Raw genomic sequence first — 25,932 nt, forward strand, 5'->3', positions numbered from 1 at the left:
CATGTACGTTTAACTATTCCTTCTCCCGGCTTAGTTTACATAAAAAAGACATAGCTTTAAATAATTTTGTTCATTCTTTTAATAATATTATTATACGACTAAGTATCCTTCCTAAACTTCTCATCTTCTGTTAAATATTCTCCCTTACTGTCCCACACCCTCCTTTACTCTTTCATTGTAACCGTGACAGCAGTGAATCTTCTTGTACTAACCCCGTTGGATCGACAATCTCACTTGTCTTCTTCTTGTTTATCCTGTCTTCCTAGTCATGATTTTAAACACACAGTGAGCAATATGTCCAATAAGTAAAGGTGAATGGGTATTTTGGTTCCAGCAGCTCCGGGTAACTAAATAAACAAAGCAACCCATTGCCACTGAGCCGATTCCAACTCACAGCGACCTTAAAGGACAGAGGAGAACTGCTCTATACAGTTTCCAAGGAGCGGTTGGTGATTTGAATTTCCAGCCTTTTGGTTAGCAGCCAAGCTCTTAACCACTGCGCCACCAGGGCTCTTCCAGGTAACTATGACGGCATTTATATATCTTGAGAGTCAAAACAAACGAGGAAACTTTCTCTGTGTTCCAAGGCTACATACGGTCATTTCTTTCTCTTCACAGCCAAACTCCATGAAGAGGTTGTCTGAGTTGGTTGTACGCGGCCCTTGGACCTCACTTCAGTGTGCCTTCCCTCCCATCTGGGGCTCTCAATAAGGTCATTGATGGCCACATCACTAAATCCAATGGGGTTTTTAGTTTTCCTCTACTTGAGCTTCTGTGTGAGCACCCTCTCTCCCATGGTTTCCATGGTGCCATGCTCTCAGGGTTTTGCTCCCGCCTTGTTGGCCTCACTATTTTCAGGCTCATCCTCCTCTACCTGGCCACCAGTGGTAGAGTTCTGACGTTCTTGCTGTAAAACATCTTCTCTTGTGAGTTTGTACTTGGTGAAGCTCATAAATAGATCTTGTAAAATGGTTTCCATCCCCGCTTGTGCATGGATGATTGTCAAGTTGATGTTTCCCCTGGGTGGGGCATGTATGTAAACAACTGCTCTCTGACCATCTCTGGTGGGAAGTCTCAAAGATATCTCAAACTGGAGTAGAGAGCCTACTACTCATGCGCACAGTTCTGATACTTCCCTTCAGAGTACATATCAAACCTGTAATTACATAATAATTTATGTGGTTGTTAGATCTTCTCCCATCTTAGAGTGTAAGCTCTGTGAGGGCAGAGTCCAGTTCTCATTTTGCTCACTAGTACATCTTCTTCTTAAAATACAATTTTATTCTGTTTTTGGTGAAAGTTTACAAAGCAAGTTAGGTTCCCATCTGGTAATTTCCACACAAATTGTTCAGTGACATTAAGTTACATTTTTCACAATGTGTCAACGTTCTCTTTAATTGTGTTCTGGTTGTTCCATTTCCAGTACTCCAGTCTCCCTGCCCCGTATCTTCTCATCTTTGCTTTAGAGTAGATGTTGACCTTTGGTCTCATATAGATGAGTTTTTAGTAAAATACTGTACTTAGGGGTAATAGCTGTTTTGTGTGCCATTCTGATATTTCGTTATGACGTGATCTCAGGGGATAGTTTCAGTTCAAGGTTTAAAGAATGTCTCAGGAATAGTCTCAAGGAGTCCTCTGGTCTCAACTGGTCCGGTTAGTCTGGCCTTTTTTAAGAATTTGAGTTTTGTTCTCCATTTTTCTTCCATTCTATCTGGGAATATCTACTGTGACTGTGCAGAACGGTCCCACTAGCACTTCTCGTGGTTCCTAATACATACATAGTAAGTGCTTAACATCTGTTATAATAATAACATAAAATAATAATATAATTGCAAGAATGACAGAAAGAAAGCACAAATGATTTCCGTTATAGGAAATCAAGCCTCACTAATTTACTTTATATTTAAGGGCAACAAAAAAATATGTAGTAAAAGAGAAAACACAGATAAGTTTTTAAAATACATTTGAAATATTAACAGTAACTTCTCTGGATGAGAGGATGAGTCTTTATAATTTTCTTCTTTACATATTTTTATAATTTCTAAATCTTGTAAACATACCTGATCTTGTATTCATAATTATAAAATATTAACTAAAAAGAAAAATACACAGCAGTTAACAACGGGCCACAGTGAAAAATATTAAAAATGGCATAATAATGATATTGGAGGGCATAATTCATCAAGGATTGAGAATATTTAGAAATAGGAAACCAAGGATAAGGATAAATGAATGTTTATCCCTACGGCATATTACTTAGCCTCATTTTTAATTTTAATTAAAAAATTAACAATCTAACACGCTGAAATCTCCATGATTGAAGATTATATCAATCTCTTCGGAAAATGCTCAAATGTCAGTCATGGGGATAAGTTTCCTATGATGCAATGTAAATGCTGCATCATAGGAAACATTGACAGGTTTCTCCAAATTATGTAGATATCTTCCTTCCTCCACTGTCCAAAACTGTGTTTGGATCAATGATCTTCATGCTTCTTTTCTTTTTAAATTGGTATTTGGACAGTAAGATGCAGGTTTTATATCCACTGGATGTGTGATTCCCTGCTGTGACAGAAAGGGAGACAGTTATCTTCTCGTATTTGACAACATGACCCTACTTCCTAGGGATGACCTGATAAAGCACGAGAATCCATCACCAATAGTAAGAAACTAAGTATCAAGTGTATCCAAGTCATAAATTATTATTCTGAGGCAATGTACAGCAACTTTAGAGTTCCTGGGTGGCACAAATAGCTTATGTTTGTCTACTAACCTAAAGGTTGGTGATTCAAACCCATCTAGCAGAGAGGCCTGGCAGTCTGCTTCTGTAAAGATTATAGCCAAGGAAACCCTACGGTGCACAGTTCTACTCTGTAATACATAGAGTCACCATGAGTCAGGATCGACTTGATGACAATGGGTTTGATTTTGGTTTATAGCAACAACAGTAGGACACACTAAATAATTCCATACAACCAATCCATTCAGTTAGTTGTCTGAGGCTTTCCCCATGCACTGGCTTACTCTGTAGGGTCACTAGGATGCAGTCCTGCTCAATCTCTGAGTTTTGTTTAGTAGAAACAAGTACTTCACGACTTTTGGCTCCACATTTTCAAGGCTCAGGAGATACCATTTCTGTGTCATGGAGCTTAATTCTGGGGCTTCAACTGTGTATCTGTCTGAGTACCTCAGAGGCACTAAGCCCCCATGAAGGTCAGACTACCAGCCAAACTCGTGATATTATGTCATCTTTATCTTCGCAATACCTGAAAGCAAGAGCACATTGATCTTCTTTCAGCCAACCACATACCATGCCTTTCCTTTAAGTACTCTTGGTAACCTCGGTTTCAATTACCTGCCATGCAAGAAAACTCACATCTGAAAGAGCCAACCTAAAGGACACACATAAAATATTCACTTCTCAGGATTCACAACCTTTCCTTCAATAAGCAAGCTACATCACCCAAAGGGTATATTCTTGGACAGTAATATTCTGACCACTCATAGCATTGCCCTCATAGAAATGAACCAATGATTTAATATAATGCCCTGACTTTCACCAAATGCTTACACGAGGGGGCAAAAACCATAAACAAAACAAAAACTATATATGAAAGATCTCTGTTTTTGTTTTAATAAAATGTGCTTTGAAGGAAATTGTTTATTATATTGCTCAATGTTCCTTGTATAAAGACTTATTGGGTATGTACAAAATCTTTGCATTTTAGGATGCGATATAATGGAATGAAAATTCCCTGCTGTGGTTTTATGTCTAACGAAGCCCAGTCTTTGGGAAGTGTTGTATGGAGTGTGAGGCTGCTTGCCTCCTGAGGCACTGTGGATGGCCTCCTGACCTGTGGGGGTCTTGTTTTCTATTTTGCACTCTTCCGGTGTTGGGGAGGGGGCAGAAATGAGTTACTAATTTACAGTTGGTGTCATGAACTGGAAGTTTGTAAGAATTTGTAATTCTGTAGGTAGTTTCATCATGTAAGTGAAAAACACATGGTCATTCCTCATATGCGAAGCCTCCTTGAAGGAAGAAATGCTGCTGTAATTTAGGTCTATCTACATGGCACTAATGGACTGTATTTTGAAAGATACCTGACTCTTGACCACAGACTATTTAGAATGAACATCATGATGATGAATATAATGGTGGTGGGAAAATTAGCTTGATGGATTTATAATATGTCCTTGGGCCTTAACTCTGACTATTGTGTGGATCCTGATTTCTTACTCAGATGGATGAAAGCTTATAAATTTATGTTCTAACTTTGTAAGAGGCCCCAACTTCTAAAGTCTAGAGCAGAGCTGTCTCATACAACTCTCTGGAACGACGAAAATGTTCTGTGTACTGTCCAAAAGGGTAGCCACTATCCACTAGCCACAGAGCGCTTGAAATGAGGCTAGTGCAACTGAGGAACTCATTTTTTTTTTCTAGCTTTCTTTAGTTAGTGAAATTTAAATAGTTATAAATGGCTAGTGGCTACTGTGTTGAGCAGAACTGTCCTAGAATAGAATATTTTTAAAGTTATAAGAGTTCTAAGACTGGAGAATAAAATTTAATTCTAACATCACAATGTTTAGGTTGTAGAAGAAAACATATGATGCAAAAATGAAAGCTCTCCACAACTGCACACATATTGAAAGTCAGGACCAGGTCTCATTAATCTTGACATTCTTCCCAGCGTTAGGATAGTGACTTGCACACAGAGGATAGTTATAGTTATAACATAGTTATATGTTTCTGTCTACTCTCTCATTCTACAGCACTGGGCAGAGGCTTAGACTTACAAGGCAAAGAAAATATGGAACACATAAAAAACTGAATAAAAATCATAGCCACTAAGAGCATAGCTGAGCTGAGGCCCTAACTAACTGTAGCCCTGATCACCCACAGGCTTCTTTTCCAATCCATGAAAGGACTACTGAAAAATAAATACATACACAAATACAGAGATAAAAATCACTCTCACCTAAGCTTCACACAGACTCACAGGCTTCGTCTAACTTACTCTTAGACATAGATTTATTTCTAAAATCCCTAGAGGTGTCCTTAGGCCTCTGGTAATCCATCTCCTGTCATGCCTTATTGCTTAATTATAGTGATGTATTTAACTTATTTATCACAAGAAAACAATAATCTTTCACTTTAAAAAAGCACGTGTTAACGGCGTTGTTAGATAATACTTCTAGGGAATACAGAGTACCAGAGTTAAGACTATCAAGGAAAGGGAATCACTGCTATTGAAACGTCCCCAGAGAAGTGAGAAATGTCTGTAAGCATATTTAAAATAGACTGCAACAGTCCCAAAGCCTTTAATGGAGCTGGGAGAGCTGTTTAATGCACACTATCTTGCAGTAATTGCTGTAGTTTAAAATAGATTTTAATCAAGCACCATCTGCATAATAAACTGAACAAACAACACAGAATTCCACTTACAACTCTTATCATATAAAGTAAATATTACAAAATTTTCACCATAGAAACAAGGCAGGCCACACCACTTTTTTGGCGTCTGACGGCACTGTTTCTGTAAGTGAAAATTTTGCTACTTCAATTTATTCTCTTTTCTTTCTCAACAGTGCCATCTAAAATCCCCTATGAGAATAAATGCAAATCAGCATGGAAAGTAAGTCATCTAGTTATTGTGAAATCAGCAAGGCTGTAATACCTTTTTCATTTCGCAATGAGGTCGAGCATTATCATTAATAATAAGGGACACTGAATGACTCAAAACAGCAATTACAGAAAAACACATATGAAGTGCTATACTTCTGAAATGATTCACACGTGCGAGGCATTGTATGTGTGTCATCGTTTCTAAAGCAAATTCATTTTTCCGGATCCTTGACTCTGCCAAACAGAGCTGAGTATTGTTTTTGGGTGAGCTTAGCCAAGTCACTCAGTGGCTTTAGGCAAAACAGGCAGTTTGGACCATTGACCAGAAAAATCACTTTGAAAGAAGGGAAAGGGTTAGTTCTATTTATCCCCACCTACCAGTTATATCTATCAATTTTGTTGGATTCACTTGCTTTTTTCTAAGTTTCTCTCCGGAGTATAACATGTTTAATTCTTATTCTTTTGGACTAAGGGCTTCTTTTTTTTTTTTTAACTTTAATTTTTATTGTGCTTTAAGTCAAAGTTTACAAATCAGGTCAGTCTCTCATACAAAAATTTACATACACCTTGCCATACACTCCTAATTGCCCTTCCTCCAATGAGACAGCACAGTTCTTCCCTCCACTCTTACCTCGTGTCCTATTGGGTAGCTTCTGGTCCCCTCTGGCCTCGCATCCCCGCTCCAGACAGGAGATGCCAACATAGTCTCATGTGCCCACTTGAACCTAGAAGCTCATTCTTCATCTGTATCATTTTCCATCCCCTATCCTAGTCCAATCCCTGTCTGAAGAGTTAGCTTAAGGAATGATTCCTGTCTTGGGCTAACACAAGGTCTGGGGACCAAGGCCTCCAGGGTTCCTCCAGTCCCAGTCTGACCATTAAGTCTGGTCTTTTTATGAGAATTTGGGGTCTGCATCCCACTGCTCTCCTGCTCCCTCAGGGTTTCTCTGTTGAGTTTCCTGACAGGGCAGTCATCGGTTGTGGCCGGGCACCATCTAGCTCTTCTGGTCTCAGGCTGATGTAGTCTCTGGTTGGTGTGGTCCTTTCTGTCTCTTAGGCTCATAATTACCTTGTGTCTTTGGTGTTCTTCATTGTTCCTTGCTCCAGGTGGGTTGAGACCAACTGATGCATCTTTGATGGCTGCTTGCTAGCGTTTAAGACTCCAGATGGCACTCTCCAAAGTGGGATGCAGAATGTTTTCTTAATAGATTTTATTATGCCAATTGACTTAGGTGTCCCCTGAAAGCATGGTCATCAAACCCCCGCCCCTGCTACTCTGGCCTTCGAAGCGTTTGGTTTATTCAGGAAGCTTCTTTGCTTTTGGTTTAGTCCAGTTGTGCTGACCTCTCCTGTATTGTGTGTTGTCTTTCCCTTCACCTAAAATAGTTCTTGTCTACTATCTAATTAGCGTAAATCCCCTCTCCCTCCCTTCCTCCCCACTCTCGTAACCATCAAAGAATATTTTCTTCTCTGTTTAAACTATTTCTTGAGTTCTTGTAATAGTGGTCTCATACAATATTTGTCCTTTTGCAAAGGAGTAATTTCACTCAGCATAATGCCTTCCAGATTCCTCCATGTTATGAAATGTTTCACAGATTCATCATTGCTCTTTATCGATGCGTAGTATTCCATTGTGTGAATATACCATAGTTTATCTATCCATTCATCCGTCGATGGGCACCTTGGTTGCTTCCAACTTTTTGCTATTGTAAACAGTGCTGGAATGAACATGGGTGTGCATATACCTGTTCGTATAAAGGCTCTTCTTTCTCTAGGATATATTCCAAGGACTGGGACTGCTGGACCGTATGGTAGTTCTATTTCAGCTTTTTAAGGAAGCGCCAAATCAATTTCCAAAGTGTTTGTACCATTTTACATTCCCACCAGCAGTGTATAAGTGTTTCAGTCTCTCTACAACCTCTCCAACACTTACTATTATGTGTTTTTTGGATTAGTGCCAGCCTTGTTGAAGTGAGAGGGAATCTCATCGTAGTTTTGATTAATGGCTAATGATCGTGAGCATTTCCTCGTGTATCTGTTAGTGGCCTGAATGTCTTCTTTAGTGAAGTGCCTGTTCATATCCTTTGTCCATATTTTAATTGGGTTATTTGTCTTTTTGTGGTTGAGTTTTAGCTGAATCATGTAGATTTTAGAGATCAGGCACTGATCGGAAATGTCATAGCTAAAAACCTTTTCCCAGTCTGTAGGTAGTCTTTCTACTGTTTTGGTGAAGTCTTTGGATGAGCATAGGTGTTTGATTTTTAGGAGCTCCCAGTTATCTGGTTTCTTCTCGGCATTTTTAGTAATGTTTTGTATTCTGTTTATGCCATGTATTAGTGCTCCTAATGATGTCCCTATTTTTTCTTCCATGATCTTTATCATTTTAGACTTGATGTTTAGGTCTTCAATCCATTTTGAGTTTGTTTTTGTGCATGGTGTGAGGTATGGGTCTTGCTTCATTTTTTTTGCAGATGGATATTCAGTTATGCCAGCACCATTTGTTAAAAAGGCTGTCTTTTCCCTAATTAACTGACTTTTGGCCTTTATCAAATATCAGCTGCTCATATGCGGATGGATTTATGTCTGGATTCTCAATTCTGTTCCATTGGTCTATGTGTCTGTTGTTGTACCAGTACTAGGCTATTTTCATGACTGTGGGGGTATAATAGCTTCCAAAATCAGGTAGAGTGAGACCTCCCACTTTGTTCTGATTTTTCAGTAATGCTTTACTTATCTGGGGCCTCTTTCCCCTCCATATGAAGTTGGTGATTTGTTTCTCCATCTCATTAAAAAAAATCGTTGGAATTTCGATTGAATTGCATTGTATCTATAGATGGCTTTTGGTAGAATAGGCATTTTTACAATGTTAAGGCTTCCTGTCCATGAGCAAGGTATGTTTTTCCAGCTGAATAGGTCTCTTTTGATTTCTTGCAGTAGTGCCTTGTAGCTTTCTTTGTATAGGTCTCTTACATCTCTGGCAAGATATATTCCTAAGTATTTTATCTTCTTGGGGGCTGTTGTAAATAGTACTGGTTTGGTGATTTCCTCTTTGATGTTCTTTTTGTTGGTGTAGAGGAATTCAACTGATTTTTGTGTGTTTATCTTGTATCCTGATACTCTGCTGAGCTCTTCAATTAGTTTCAGTAGTTTTTTTTGAGGATTCTTTAGGGTTTACTGCGTATAAGATCATGTCATCTGCAAATAGACATACTTTTACTTCTCCCTTACCAGTCTGGATGGAGGGCTTCTTTTTCACGCAGAGAATGCTGAACCTTATTGAGGTAGGTTCCTGGTGAAAAAATTCCAGTTACCTAGGCTTAGCCCCACTTTTTTTTTTTATTCCATAAATAAATCAAGTATGCTTAAGTCATCTAGGGTATGTTTAAGAACATAAATTCTTTAAAAACACTGTACACTAGCATAGCTGAATTATATGTGCAGATTTTTGAAACAATTGTTTGGTATCAGGTGTGAAAGGTACTTAATTTGACTGAAATCTGCCATTTTTCCCCAAACTAGTTTGTTAGGCTCATCCTTAACCAATGGGGGTGATAGGGGTGTGTGTGTGTGTGCGCGCGTGCACGTATGTGTGTATAATATTTTTTAGATAAGGGAGGTATATTAATTAAATTGCTGGAGTCTAAGGCATCATACATATTACCACACATGAAGGGTTGACCAGGAGCATAACAAACACAGTTCAGTGTAGAAAATACCAGATTTTCAAGTCCCAGTTTTAAATTCCATTGCTGGATAAAGTGGACTGACATTTCTTTCAACACTGCTTGATTTTACCTCATGTTTATAGAGCCGTGTCTGCTTATCATTTTTGCTTTATTCCAGAAGTCTTCCTTTAGAAGAGTAGTAAATAAAAACTGCATCTCTACAGGCTTATTTAATTGCTACTCTAGAGACATCCTATTTGCCTTGGGAAAAAAGTCTGAAGATTTTTGTTTCTTCCCGTATAGTGGAACACGCACACATTGATGAACCGGCAAACTAGGGAGGAACTCCTGAAGGCACAGATGAAGTGAAAGCAGGAACTCAGAAGCATAGAGTACTAAAGCCAGCTTGAAGATAGTTACTGAACCTGGTGAAACTGAACCAAAGGGTACAGTGGACAGATGCAAAGCCCAGGACTGACCAAAAGTGGGATGTGGGGTAGGACAGTTTCCATGAAAGTCAGGACACACAAGAATTAGACTCTCATTGCAAGGGTGCATCACATCGTCTCCCCCGTATGTGCCCTCCAAGGATCTCCAAGGATAATTGCTCTGGAATATCAGTAGTGAATGGGGAGAGGGGGAAAAAATTCTCTTGTGATAATTCATAAGCAACAGACATCATTTACAAGGATTTGTTGCCTGAATTGACACTAGTTGGGTGGTTCTAGGCTGTAACAGTTTAAGATGCCTGGCAGAAGCAAACACAAATTTATTTCGGAGGAATTCACTTTCAAACCAGATCTAAAAGAATTTGTGTAGATAAAATTATAATATCAGGCCTCATTCCAAAAACAAAACAACGACACATAAAATGAAACAAGACATTAAGACTGAGACCTGGCAGTAACAACGGATAACAGAATTGGACCTCAAAGGACTTCAAGTATTGGAGTTAGCAGAAAGAGGATATAAAGCAAATATGATTAACATGATAAAAGAGATTAAATATATGGGAAAAGAGCAAGCAACTAAAAAAAAAAAGTCCAAGCAGATTTGAAAAAGAACCAAGGCAAACTAGAAATATAACAGAAATTAAAGCCTCAATAGACCAATTTAATTTCAGATTAGAAATAGCTAAAAAGAGGATTATGAACTGGGAGGCAGATACAAATAAATTAATCTTGATGTTATACAGAGAGACAAAGACATGGAAAATATGAAAGGGAAGAGTCAGGGAGGACAAGGATGAGAATGTCTAACACATATCTAATCACAATTACAGAATGAGAGGGGAGCAAGAATGGGGAAAAAAAAATAATGACTGAAAAATTTTCCAGAACTGATGAAGGACAGAAATCTTATAGTATTGGAAAAATGTAAAGAAACTCAACCGCATCACAAAGAAGCTCCAGGACATCAAAGAGAAGGAAAGATCTTTAAAATGGTGAGAGAAAAAGCAGATTAATTTAAAAGGAAAGACAGTGATATCAAAGACCTAAATGTAAGAAATGAAATCATAAATTCCTTGAAGAAAACATGAGGAGAGGTATGGCTTTGGGACCTAAGTTTTAGTAATGAATTCTTAGATTTGACACCAAAAGCACTATCAACAAAAGACAAAATAGATATATTGGACCTTACTAAAACTAAAAATTTTTATTCAACAAAGGACTTTAATAACAAAGTGAAGAGACAACCTACAGAATGGGAGAACACTTTTGGGAACCATATATCAGATAGGGTTTAATATTCAGAATATTTAAAGAACTCCCACAACTCAACAACAAAAAGAGAACACAATCAAAAAACAGGCAAAGGATTTGAATAGATATTTCACTAAAGAAGATATACAAATGACCAATAAGCACATGAAAAGATGTTCAACATCATTAGCTATTACCAAAAGCCAAACCCATTGCTGTGGAGTAGAATTCCCATTCATCGCAACCCCACAGTTCAGAATAGAACTGCCCCATAGGATTTCTGAGGCTATAATCTTTATAGAAGCGGACTGCCACATCTTTCTCCCTAGGAGTGGTTGGTGGGTTCAAACCGCAGACCTTTTGATTAGCAGCTGAGCACTTAACCACTGAGCCACCAGGGTTCCTTCATTAGCACTTAGGGAGATGCAAAGATGCAAATCAAAACCACGATGAGATACCACTTCACACCCACTAGAATGACTATGATGAAAAAAAAAAAGAAAGAAAAGAAAAGGAAAACAATACCTTTGGCGAGGTTGTGGAGAAGTTGGAACCCTTTCTTATCCATAGCTGATGGGAATGCAAAATGGTACCGCTGCTGTGGAAGACAGTTTGGCAGTTCTTCAAAAAGCTAAACAAAGAACTGCCATACGACCCAACAATTCCACTCCTAGGTATATACTCAAGAGACTTGGAAGCAGCAACACAAACAGACACATGGATACCAATGCTCATTTTAGCACTATTCACAATAGCCAAAAGGTGGAAACAACTTAAATGGCCATCAGTGGACAAATGGATAAACAAAATGCAGTACGTACGTACGTATGATGAAATATTACTCAGCCATGAAGAGAAATGAAGTCCTGACACTTAGGCAACATGAACGAACTTTGAAAACATTATGCTGGGTGAAATAAGTCAGTCACAAAAGGAAAAAGATTGTATGATCTCACTTATATAAAACAACAAGAATAAGCAAATGTATGGAGACTAAAGTTTATTAGTGGTTACCACGGGCAGGAGGAAGGGGGAAAGATAGGGGCAATGTTTAGGAAGCAATGAGTTTCTGTTTAGGGTGACATGAACTTTGGCAAAGATTATGGGTGATGGTTGCACAGCATGATTAATGTCATTGATATCACTAAACTGTATGCCTGAAAAATGCTGAATTGGCAAAGTTGTGCAATGTATATTTTACAATAAAAAAAAAGAAAGAAAAGACAGTAAGGCAGTGGACTTCTCAAAAACAATGATGGAAGCCACAATTCAATGGAATAATATCTTACAATATTTTCAAAATGCTGAAGGATGACAACTGTCAATCTAGAATTCTATACACAACAGAAGAATTTTTTAAGGGATATATGTTACAAACAGATCCTCACTAAAGAAAAATGTAAAGGCATAAGGAAAGTTGTACCAGATAAAAGACAGATTAAATGTATGAGTCAATCCAAAAGGAAAAAAAAATACTGTATAAAAGAATAAAAATATACTTTGTAAGATTTTTTAAATTACAGTTTATTTAAATTACAGTTAAAATGAACAACAGCAGTAACAGCTCCCAGTATGAATTGGAAGGACTGTCTGAAGTTAAAATATTCTAAGGAGGAGAGTGAAGACATTGATCAGTTTTAGACTTTTATGCATTCGTACACCAAGGGTAGTCCCTAAAAGAAGAGAACAAGTGTGTAATTTTTAAACTTATAATGAAAAAAAATGTGATGAGAAAAATAAAAACAATCTTAATGAAGGCAAGAACAGAGAAAAAGAAACATAGGACATTTATGGGAAAAATAGAAATCAACACACCTGGATAAAGAAGCTCAAATATTTTCGTATTTCTGTTAATGTAAATGCCGTACATGCTCCATTTATTGTAAAAGATTATCTAACAATATACTGTTTACAAGAGACCCATATGAAACATAAGAATACTTCTAACAGGACAGCTGAAAGTAAAAGCATGGAAAAATACATGCTATGACTCTTAGCCCATAATTTCTTTAAAGGAAAATCTGTCCCCAAAATATACTTGTAATGCCAGATAAATTAAGTATTTTACCATGTTTGGTGTATTGACAGTACTGGATTACAGGCTTAGAACCACAAGCTGCCCATGTTTATATTTCTTTGCATGTTTTACTGTACGTCTGTCTCATTTATGACTTAAGGCTGTCGAGACAACTTCGTAACAATCAGAACCATGGGTAGTGTTTATAGGGTGATAATTTATTTTACTACTGCATTTACAAGATTTCTGTCCAAACAAACTTATTTCATATCATTTACTTAAGTAAGCTGGAATTAATATGTAATTACCTAAAGAAAGCATAAAGTGTTAAGAGGGAAGCTTTAAAGGCTTATTTTTCCGGTTGTGGGACTAAACATTCCTTTTTAGTGCACTTGTTAGGAATGATTTAAATGATCTTTTTGAATTAATGCTATATCATATTTAACTGAAGCTGACGCAGTACAACAATCCACATAAATCCTGCTCAGACATAAAGGAAAAAAATCCAGCTTAATCTTTAACTGTGATATAGAATGTTTGAACATATTTTTGGGGGGGTGGTTTTCTAGGCATTTAAGAAATTTAAGTTGAAGAAATCAGTAGGAGGATTTTGAATTGCGAAGGTGAAGAATAGAGCACAGGATTGGAATGGATGGGTGGAACATACACTTCAACAAAACATGAACTTGGGAATATTTATTCAGACAAAAAAAAAAAAACCACAAACAAACCATTTTAACCAGGGCACTCTTGAGAAAGTCATCCTTATACCCTCACAAATCCCTAATTCAAGAACATGCCACTACAGAATATAACTTCTATATAATGCTTACACAACCACTACTTAAAAAAAAAAACCACTACTAAAGAACTATAAAATTATTTTGAGATTGGCTATAGGGTGATTGCATAGGACACTGTGATGAGAAACCGTACATGTCAACTCTGTGAGCTGTATCCAGTTATTCAATCAAACACTAAGCTAGGTGTTGTGAAGGTGTTTTGCAGACACTACTAACACCTACAATCAGTTGACTCTGGGTAAAGGATATTATCCTCAATAAAGCTAGCGGGCCTTATCCAATCAGTTGAAAAGCCTTAAAAGCAAAACTGAGGTTTCCCTGACGGGGGGCGGGGGGGTGGTGGTGGGTGGTGGGTGGAATTCTGGCTCAAGGCTCCCATCACTCCTGCCTGAGTTTCCAACCTGCTGACCTGCCCTACAAATTTTGGACTTGCCAACCCCCAATCACATGAGCCAATTCCTTAACGTAAATCCGTTTAGGAATGGATGGATGGAGAGATAGATAGATAGACAGATAGACAGACAGACAGGTAGGTAAGTAGGTAGATAGATAGGTAGAGAGAGAGAGATTCTGCCAGTTCTGTTTCTTTGGACAACCCTGATACTCACTGGCAAAGTTTCATACCAGGCTGGAAGCTTATAACATAAAAGTTGATGCCTCATAAAAATGATAAGATATGGACCTTGAGGTCAACAGCAAATGGCTGAATCTATGGATGTTCCTTCTACGAGCTCCAGGTTTCTACTCACTCTTCTACTTATTTAAGTTGCGGAGGGTGGAAGCGGAGGGTGGAAAATGCTATTGCAATTAAGCATAATCCTGTATAAAATTTACTGTCAGAAGATGCTACTAATTTTCCATTTAATTTCTTGAGTTGTCAGCAACAAATACTTATAAAGATACAATCCAGATGCACAAACCGATCTTTACTATGAGCAGAGCATTAATTTTTTCCCTTATAATATAGTACATGTTATCCATGTTTAGGAAATTAATTAGAATTATCCATGCATAATCCAATATCTAAATCATTGGCCACAAATTCTTAGTATTCACTTTTAAGTCAAGATGATAGTTGTCATTAGGACAATCCATATTTTCTTAAGAAAATTATTTCCCCCTCTAAATGCTCAGCTAAAAGCAAGGATTTCACTAGCCTGATAAATGATTTATGTAGTATCAATTAATTGCCTCCTGCCTTTTTATCCTATCCAATGAGAGGCTAGCTTACTGCCAACAGGGAGAGACTGAGGGCAGAGGGGATCAGTACAGGAGGTTATGTTTAGTTGTGTAGCCTTATCTTTGCACAGGAGCCTTTGTGGCTCAGTGGTTAAGAGCTGGGCTGCTAACCAAAAGGTCGGCAGTTTGAATCTACCAGCTCCTCCTTGGAAACCCTTTGGGGCAGTTCTACTCTGTCCTGTAGGGTCACTGTGAGTCAGAATGAACTCAGTGGCAATGGGTTTTTCTATCTTTGCCACAAAGCTAAATAAATCAGTGCATCACTATTTATCTGAACCTTTAAAAAATGAATGTAGCCATTGGAAAACTAACCACATTGATCAGAATATCACAGTTTGCCTTTGTTAGCTGCTGATGATATCATTTCCCAAAAACAAAATTCTCATAAAAATGAAAAGAAAGCCAAGTGGCTAACACCAGTGACTATTCATAATTAAGATTAAAAAAAAAGAAGAAGAAAAAAAGAGGATGAATATGAAGTACTCTGTTACCATGAGTTTTCAGAGTAATAGGCATGTGAGTCTTTCTCACTGGGACAATGCTGGAAGATGCCTGACTGGTAATCAAGGCAATAAGAAGAGTATTTTGGTGTTTTTGAATGAGAAAGTACTCACTGTTGGTGCAGTCGTTTAAAAAGTCGCCTCTAGCACTCGAAGGAACTACCTGTCTTCTGTAGCTATTTTTCCAGTTTAAGGACATGAAGACCTCCCTTCTCATCAATAATGTTAAAGTGACACTCTTGGTGACACAGGCAGACAGACTGACAACCATGGTGGCATGGGGTTCACAAAAGGCATGCAGTGAACACCCAGGCTTCTGCTGCTGGAGGGGGCTCATCTGATACCCTCAGCCCTGAGTTTCTTTATTCTCGATATGAAATAGTTGGATCAGGCAATCTCAAAGATTTCATCTAACCATAACATCTTGTACACTCACACATACACACACGCACACACACACACAGAGATCACTGTATCCCTGGGATGTTGTTTCTTTCAAACACCTGGCTTCGGAAATGGATAGTGGCATTGATTGAACATGAAGAATGTAGTTAATGCCACTGAACTGTGCACAGAAAAAATGTTGAATTGGCAAATATTTTGTTGTATATATATTTACCACAATAAAACAACAACGACAACAATAAACCCACATGGTTAAACCGAGATAGACTTATTGGAACGTGAATAAGCTTGAAGTTGGATGATGAGTTCTAAAGATTCATTATGTATTGTTTGCTATATGTATTTTGTGGGTGCAAACTACTTTTATGCTTAATATATAGCTGCACTTAAAGGCCTTACTGTAGACTGAAGAGTGTAATCTGGTAAGCAGGTGGTTTAGTCCACTCAGTCTGTAACTAGAAAAGAGTACCCACTATGGCTGAAACGCTTCTCATTTGGACGTACAAATTTAGAACTTGCACCCACCATAATTCAAGAAAGGTGCCACAGAGTACTTTTTTTGGGCCACTGGCTGTCTTCCCCAGTCCTGCAAATAGCCTACCATACCTTAGAAGTGTCATCCCCTTCGTCTTCATGCACCGAGCTGGAGGGAGAAGGGGTTGCCGACTTGCTTCCAGGTGGAGAAGGTGAATTGTGGGGAACACTGCTCCCTCCCATATTCAAGCCAAGTTGGGCGCTGAGCTGAGACTGGTTGATGGTGGTCAGCTGGCCATGTGGCATCATCCCAGGCTGCTGCCTGACATCGGCAGGCTGCACCCTAGATCTCATGGCTGCCATCTGAGGGTGGGTGCTATACTGGGTTCCTTCGGGGTTCCGAATATCTTGCATCTACAAAAAGAAGATTGGGGGAAAGGAATAATTTTTCATAAATATACTTCTGGCAATGTACATTTTTTTAATTCTTTAGACTGCAGGGTGTTCTGCTGAGCTACAACCATTTTTTTCTGGGGTAAAATAATCCTCATTGTATACATCAACACAGGTGCTGTTACCAAAAGAACAGAATTTGAGAATTAATTCAACATCCCATTGCATTACTCACAACCTGATTTATTTACAGTCTTTCAGTACTCATCAAATGTAAGCATACATCATTAATAGATTTATACGGTGTTAAGTTTCAAAATATTGATGCTTATTAGAGTGCCTGTCAAAGTTATACAATTATTAGTGATTACAGCATTCACAGCAATTCATTAAACCCTGTTTATTTTATTCTGATTATTTAAGAAAGGTTTGGGGAGTTGGTAAGTGTAGTATGGTTATCAGTTTAATTCTAGGTAGGCTAGTACTGGCTAAAATGATCTACCATCTCATCCCTCGTACAGGTTGGCATTAACCAATTGATTAATTGACTATTGAAATGGTTTGCCCACACAGTCAGATTTGAAAGTAAAGCTCTAAAGTCGCAAGGTCACCATTTTAATCCATTATGCTATCTGGGTCACTGCTTTTTAGCCTTAATGAGACTTACTTTTGTAATTCAAGCAATGAATTTCGTCTCTGCAAGGATTAGAATTAAAAGCATTGGAGGATGAAGTTCTTAACGTATCTCGGGGTCAAATGTGTTGTATGAGAGCAGTATGGCAGATTTCACTTAGCGTTTCGCCAACATTTTCAAATTGAAAATAATGGGGACTATTTTGTGGTGCTTACAGAAGCAGTTCAGCTTCCTCATTCTGAAGGGGCTCAGGCAGTTCATTCAGGGAGAGGAGGGTTAAAACAAGAGAAAGGGAAAAAGAGAAAAAAAGTGAAATACAGAATGGCCGTGAAGGGACATTTTGGAACTGAAAAATAAAATTAATATGGTTATCATAGTAACCTGTTTAATTAAAAAAAAATCACACAATGTCAGAACTGACCAGTAATTACCTGTCTGCAAATGTCACTGTGATGTGAAAATACTATCAAGGCTTTTTTTTTGTTGGGGGGGGGGCGGTGGTTGGTGAGCGAATGCAGTTTTCTACCAATGCCCTCTTGTCATTTTACCAGTCTAGCTAGATCCACCTGAAATTGAAATCGTGGCTGGGCAGGGCCCAAGTGTTTGCCTGTGTTGCTTGTATTACGTCTGTCTCTACCATGAGCTCTTGTACTAGTCAGTTTAAGCATTTTCCCAACTCTTGATATTGTTCCATCTGCTCAGACTCGGTTCTAGGTAGCCTAGGCACTGGGCTCTTTTCCTGAAGACTGAGGCTGGCGCTGTGACTTTCTGTGCTGCTTTCCGAGTCTAAGCCGTATTTTCCCTAATCCTGACTGAATTCCTCCAAGCCTTCAGAGGTAGCTGATAATTCTCCTTTTCACGAAGGTCCTCATTAAGCAGTTACTGCCATTCAGTGATGCGTGTCAGAGCTGCAAGGGCCCTGAATGACACTCTTTTAGTCCCTGGAAGATGACACTTAGGAGTGGGCCAGACCAGAGTAAAAACTTGTCAAATGTTTGTTGACTAACTCCATAAATGAATGAATGAAGCCCACATTGGTTAAATAACTCAAAAAAAAAAAAAAAATCACAGAGCTTGAGGTAAAATCTGCCTTTCTCAAATTCAGTCTTAGGTACTCCCTCCCCTCTGTATTAAACAGCTGACCCAACACTGTAAGTATGTCAGTAGAGAGAGATGAAGTTGTTTAAAGGTAAATTAAAATGCCTTTTCCAATGCTGTCTACGTAAATCAATGATTGTTTTTAGAGTATACTCATACCTCCCTACTCACATTTACTAAAGCAGTTTTTGTTCCTCCTTAGCTGTTCACAGAGGAGCTGCAGGGTGGCGTGAATGGTTACTGTGCTCGGCTGCTAACCAAAAGGTTGGAGATTGAGGTGCAACAGAGGCACCTCGAAAGAAAGGCCTGGCAATCTACTTTGGAAAAATCAGCCACTGAAAACCCTGTGGGGTACAGTCCTACTCTGACACACACATGGGGTTGCTGCGAGTCGAGGTCAACTTGATGGCAACTTGCTAGCTGTTCACAGAACTTCTAAGCATCTGATCTTTAGAAATAACACAAGTTTTTACAAATATCCTTAAAGCTGTGCCACCAACACAGGGTACCATAAAAACCAGGACCAAAAGTAGAAATATACATAAGAGGCATATTCTGTACCACCTCCTAATGTTCTGAGTTCCTGTGGCAGTTTTTATCAGACCCTTGGCACACAGACAACTCTTTCATCGTGACTGTGAAGAAGGGGAGTTGGGGCCCTCCGTGTGTCAGCCCCCTCCGCTCCTACCTGTTCTAACACTTGTCTTTGTAGGAGGTTACCAGCCCTGTAAATTAAAAACATTCACTAGCAAAAACCACATTTTAACTAAATTATTGCTTTAAAAGTGTTCTACTGACGTTTTTACTTCCCCTTCACATAAATCAATTTCAATTTTGGCCCAGTTACAAAGCATGAACAATTCGTGACACATCTGTTTATTTTTTTTAATTTATCGTGATAAAGATGGTTAAAATGGGAAATTTTATGTTGTGCATATTTTAAGTGTACAATGTGATGGTATTAAGTACATTCACAATATTGTGCAGCCTTCACCACTATGAATTTCCAAAATTTTTCATCAACCCCAAACGGAAACTCTGTGCCCCTAAGAGCTCAGCTGCTAACGAAAAAGTCAGCGGCTTGGATCCACCAGCCGCTCCTTGGAGACACCGTGGGGCAGTAGTTCTACTTTGTCCTGTGCGGTCGCTATGAGTTGGAATTGGTCGCTATGAGTTGGAATTGACTCGATGGCAACGGTTTGTTTTTTTTGTTTTCTTTCCTCCCTCAGGCTCCGGTAAACTCTAATCTACTTTGGAAACATATCTGATTTGAGCTCAGTTTTTCTTCTCAGTCTCTCAGAAATCTCCTGGTTTTAACATGATATTGAAGGGACGATTTCTAAATCGATTTACATTACATACGGAATTTCCATGACTACAATCAAAAGTCTTCCAAAGCCTAAAACAATCTCACCTATCTCTTCCAGCATTTTGCTTTGTTTTGGTTGTCTTTTCAGGTTAATTTGGGTTTGTGGGTAGATCTTTGAGAGCTAAAATCTGCATTCTCACTCTAGCCCCAGAAGTGGAAGGTGGTGGGAGTGGCTAAGGAGGGGTCAAGCATCAATTTAACCAAAACCAAGCCCACTGCCGGAGAGTCGGTTCTGACTCATAGCGACCCCACAGGGTTTCCAAGGCTGTAAATCTCTAAGGGAGCTGACTGCCACACCTTTCTCCCCGGAGCCGCTAGTGGTTTCGAACTTCGGACCTTTTGGATAGCAGCTGATTGCTTTAACCACTGTGCAACCAATCAAGTGATCAGTAGGGCAGCTTTTTTTCAGCAGACTCATCATTAGTTCAAAATATCATGTCTCTAATGGCCAGGCAAATAGCAGCTTTAACACTGCAGCAGAGGACACGTTTCCCATGTGGAGGATAAACCCAAAACCAAACCCAGTGCCGTCGAGTCGACTCTGACTCATAGCGACCCTATAGGACAGAGTAGAACTGCCCCGTAGGGTTTCCAAGGAGAGCCTGGCGGATTCAAACTGCCGACCCTTTGGTTAGCAGCCGTAGCACCTAACCACTAGGCCACCAGGGTTTCCATGTGGAGGATGGCAAGCACAAATTAGAGCGCTTGCCCATCTCTTTAGCCCTCGGTACTCATTGTTCGCACAGTGAGAGCTCGACATCCACGGGGGCAGTTCAGAATAAGGAGGAGCTTTCCCATGTCGCCATACTTCCACAGGTGGCAGTTCAGTGTTAATCACTGCCTGATGTACAAGCTGGGAAACAGTAAGGAAACTTCATGGAGTCTGTTGACTGAAGGGTAAAAATGATCAGTTAGCTCATGCGGGTAAGCTGAAGTTTTCATTACTAGCTTTCCTTTAGAAAGATACCGACTGACTACAGATCCTTAATGTCCAACACAAAACCTCAGCTTATAAAACATATGCTGTTAATCTCCCATATTTTAAATTTATCGTGAATAATTTACTTAAATCATGCTTAATAGTAGCTGTTGTTTTCTCTGATTCTTCTCGACTCTTTCACTGACTTCTCTTCTTCTGAAAACTTCCTAACCTTAAATGATTCTTAAGCATTCTCTTCTTCGTCATATTTCTTTCACCCAGCTAAGCTATGTCATGGCTTTACTAATGGGGAATCTTCCAAATTAAAATTGACAGTTGTGAGCCAAACTCAAGGCCTAACTTGCCAGAAATCACCACTTGGATATCCCACCTGCGAGAAAGTATACAGATTGTCTTCTTTGTCAAACCTATCTTTTTCTATTGTCATGGCTTGAATTGTGTCCCCCCAAAATATCTGTCAATGGCTATGTCATGATTCCCACTATTGTATGACTGTCTACCGTTTTGCCATCCGATGTAATGAGATGCATCAGTGGCAGTTATATTGATGAGATCTACAAGATTAGATACTGTTTTAAACCAATCTCTTTTGAGATATAAAAGACAGAAATGAGCAGAGAGATATGGGGACCTCATACCACCAAGAAACCGGTGCCAGGAGCACAGCCTGTCCTTTAGACCCAGGGTTCCTTCATGGAGATGCTCCTAGTCCAGGGGAAGTTTGATGAGAAGGGCCTTCCTCCAGAGCAGACAGAGACAGAAAGCCTTCCCCTGGAGCTGATGCCCTGAATTTGAACTTCCAGCCTACCAGACTGTCAGAAAATAAATTTCTCTTTGTTAAAGCCATCCACTTGTGGCATTTCTGTTATTGCAGCACTAGATGACTAAAACATCTATATACCCAATTTCTGTTGGTATTCCTTCTTTATGCCACCTCTACTCAATTGTTCCAGTAATTTTTGACTCCTTTTCCTATCAAACTCTTGTGAATTCTGTTGAGTCTACTCTAAAATACCTCTTACATCTGCCTTCCCTTTCATGCCCACGCCTATTCGTCTGTTTAAGGCCTTCGTCCCCTCTTCGCTCATAATAGTTACTTAACATCCTTCCCCCAAAAGAATCTCTTAACATCTGCCCCGAAGAATGTTGTGAAACCGATCTTCACGAGCCAGGGGTTCAAAATCTTTCCAACGACATCTGCCTACCAAATTGAATCCAACATCGCCACCGTGATATTAAAGGTCTTCAAATAAATCCTATTCTATATAACTGTCCTTTGCATACTGTTGTTCAGCCACACCCTGTAATTCCTATTCTTTGCCCAAGTCTTTCTACCTCGATCACATATCTTTGTCTATGCTGCTCCTTTCCCGTTCAATAAATGTTTTCTGAGTGTCTGCAGTCTGAAATTTTAAAAAAGAGAGGAAAAATAAAAATCTTACTTCTCTGAGTGATTTGAGATTTGCATGGTACTTTTTACCTACTGAGCCTTAAAATTCCCTCTGAGGTAGCAGTGTAGGAATGACTTGTTTTACACAAGGCTATTGAGACTAGATGAGGTCAAGTGATTTCAGATTTCCTTATGAATAAAGATTGAAGTAGAAATGGTATATGTTTATTTTACATACGTGTTCTCTTTTGGCCACTACCCTCTACACATATCTAAACCCTAAATATACTTTCAAGTCAAGTTGAAAAGTCAGCTCTTTTACAAAGTTCCAAGAATCTTCTCTTTCTAAACTGCCATGGCATTTTGTTTGTACCTCCTGGTGTGTCATCACTTTTTAATTTTAGGCTAATTGTGTAGTACCTTCTAGACAGTAAGCTTCTTGACTAGTTCATGACTAATTCATTTTTCAATCCCTCATGAGATCTCATTTAGTTAAAAGATATTCTAAATATTAAAAAAAAAACTTGCTGAAGGAATGAATACTACAAATTCAAACTACATTAATCATTTTAATTTTTTTTCTCCTGTGAACTTCATCTAGCATTAGTCACATGTGAAAAGAAGATCTGATTAATGCCTGCTTTTTTTTTTTTTTTTTGGTGGCAGAAACTTCAAGCTCTATCTTCCAATACTCATTATACTTTTGTCCTGAATACCAGCTGCTGTTGACTTGACTCCAACTCATGGTGACCCCATGTGTATCAGAGTACAACTGTGCTCCATAAAGTTGTCAATGGATGATTTTTTTCAGAAAGAGATCACCAGGCCTTTCTTCTGAGGTGCCTCTGGGTAGACATGAATCTCCAATTTTTCAGTTAGCAACAGAGCATGTGAACTGTTTGTGCCACGCAGGGACTCTGTCCTGAGAAAAAGGCCTGCGGTATTTGGCCAAGCAGCTGGCTAAAGGAGGGCATTCACCAGCTCCTCCTGCAGCTGTGCACAACCACATGACCATGTTTTGGATAATGGAATTTAAGTAAAAGTGTTGTGTGATACTACTATGAAGTCTCTTTAGAGGGGAGGACTAACATTCCTTTGCTCTTTTCTTGTTCCTGTTGGCTAAAAGGCAGGGTGATGTTTAGAGCTTGGGAAGACCCCTTGGACCAAGAGGCAGAACGTTAGAATGGGCAAAGGACTTGAATAAACGTTTCTCCAAAGAAGACATACAAATGGCCAATAAGCACATGAAAAAGATGCTCAACAAATCATTAATCACCAGGGAAGTGCAAATTAAAGTCACAACGAGTTACCAAATAACCCCAACCAGGATAGCTATTACCTGAAAAATGGAAAATAACAAGCGTTGTCCAGGCTATAGAGAAATTAGAACTCTTATCCACTGATGGTGGGAATGTAAAATGGTGCAGCTGCTGTGGAAGAGTCTGGTGGCTTCTCAAAAGCTTAAACATAGAATCACTACGTTGTTACTGCTGTTAGTTGCTGTTGAGTCAATTCTGATTCACGGCAATACCGTGTATGCAGAGTAGAACTCACTCCATAAGGTTTTCAAGGTGATTTTTTGAAAGCAGTTCACCAGGCCTTATTTCCAAGGTGCTTCTGGGGGGGTTTGAAGCACCAACCTTTTGGTTAATAGTCTAGTACTTAACTATTTGTGTCAACCAGGGTCTCTGGAATTAACCAAGAATTACCATATGACCCAGCAATTCTACTCCTACGTGTATACCCAAACACTTGAAAGCAGAGACTCAAAAAAGTACTTGTATACCAATGTTCATTGCAGCATCATTCACAATAGCCAAAATGTGGAAACAGCCCAAATGTCCATTAATAGATGGATAAACAAAATACGGTCTATCCATATAGTGGAATGTTAGTCAGCCACAAAGAGAAATGCAGTTCCAATACATGCTATGACATGGATGCAGTTTGAAAGCATTATGCTAAGTGAAATAAGCCAGACACAAAAGGACAAATATTGTATGATCCCTCTTATATGAAATACCTAGAAGAGTCAAATGCACAGAGACAGAGTTTATTCGTGGTTACCAGGGGCTGGGAGGAGAAGGGGATGGGGAACTATTGCTGAAGAAGTACTGAGTTTCTGTTGAGGGTGATGAAAAACACTTAGAAATGGATAATGGTGAGGGTTGCACAACACGATGAATCTAATGTCACTTAAATGCATGCTTAGAAATGGTTACAATGGCAAATGTTTTGTTATATATATTTTACCATAATAAACTTAAAAAGAAAAGCAGGAATAGAATCCATTTTGTTCACCATTGTAGCCTTAATATCTTGCAAAGGTCTTGGCACACAGTAGGTGTTCAACACATATTTCTTCGTTTGGTTTAATAGATGTTCTGGTTAGGTACAGTTAGGATTGATGATGCTGGCTTCATAGAAACAGTGATACAAATCCTTGATTTTGGGGGAACTATATTTGCTAAATTCTTAGGACCTATTTTTTTTTTTTTTAATTGTCTCAAGAGGAGCTCTGGTGGCACAACGGTTAAGCACTCAGCTGCTAACCAAAAGGTCAGCAGTTTGAACCCACCAGTGATTCCACAGGAGAAAAGACAGCCTAGGAAACCCTACAGGGCAGTTCTACTCTGTCATATTAGGTCCCTTGGAGTTGGGATTGACTTGACGGCACCCAACAACAATAACAATTGTCTCAAAAGTACCTTCTAATGTATGTATCATTCATTTTGTTTAAGTCCAGCAAATTTGATGTTTTTTGCATGTTCAGTTTTGAATGGCTCTTTATATTTATCTTACCATTTGGAAAGCTCATTCAATTTGAAAATGAGTACCAGAATTCACTTTTTGAAAATCAGAACTATGTTTTCTTAAATTTTACAAACTGCTGCTGAGGACCAATATTGTTCAATAACTATGGGAACTAATCAATGTGAATTAAAATAATGAAGGAGGATTACAAAACGCACTCTGGCCACCTTGAAAGAAAGGCCTGGGGACCTATGGAGCACATGAGGTCACCATGAATCAGAATTGACTCTATAGCAACTAGTTTTCTTTGTTTTTAGTTAGTCCCCTTGAAGTAAATTTCTTTCTCTAAATATAAATATATTTACATGTTTATATATAAAATCACTAGTTCTGTTTCTCTAAAGAACTCTGACTAAGATCAAAAATAAAAGAAAAAATACCCATGTTGCTTATCTGGAATTATCATTTTAAAAAATGAGTAACATTTTGGCATAACAACTGTAATCTACCCAAGGTTACCGCCCCCCAGTCCTCCTCCAAAAAAAACAAAAACACAAATTCTTGGACTAATATCAGCCATATTCATGATTAAGTTGCAATAACACCACACACCTGAACAGCACCAGAACACCTAAAGGCCTGCTTCTCAGCTTTTAAAACCGTATGTGCCTCCCACCTTTCTGGAGTCTGTTTCTCCAGGGCTTCAAACTGGCTCATTACAGTTCAAACCCCTGCTGAGAATTTGCATTTCCAACCCAGATATACTGAATCAGAATCTACATTTTAACAGGATCCCCAGGTGATTCTTATGTATAATCAATTCTGAGACCCACTGCTGTCCTACTGGTTCTCAGAATCAATCCCTAACCAGTTGCTTTAGCATCGCCTCGGAACTTGGTAGAGAAGCAAATTCTCAACAGGGTTT

General features: G+C 38.8%; 1 protein-coding gene across 2 annotated transcripts in view; it reads right to left on the reverse strand.

The window, feature by feature from the left end:
* TOX (thymocyte selection associated high mobility group box) overlaps positions 1-25,932 on the reverse strand; it is a 367,991-nt gene that overhangs the window by 51,728 nt on the left and 290,331 nt on the right. For both annotated transcript variants that reach the window (XM_003408320.4, XM_023545698.2), the window contains exon 4: positions 16,562-16,843. In XM_003408320.4, coding sequence (XP_003408368.1) covers positions 16,562-16,843 — 282 coding nt within the window. The remainder of the gene's footprint in view (positions 1-16,561; positions 16,844-25,932) is intronic.

The sequence above is a fragment of the Loxodonta africana genome, chromosome 14 (genome assembly GCF_030014295.1).
Source record: "Loxodonta africana isolate mLoxAfr1 chromosome 14, mLoxAfr1.hap2, whole genome shotgun sequence".
Lineage (NCBI taxonomy): Eukaryota > Metazoa > Chordata > Mammalia > Proboscidea > Elephantidae > Loxodonta > Loxodonta africana.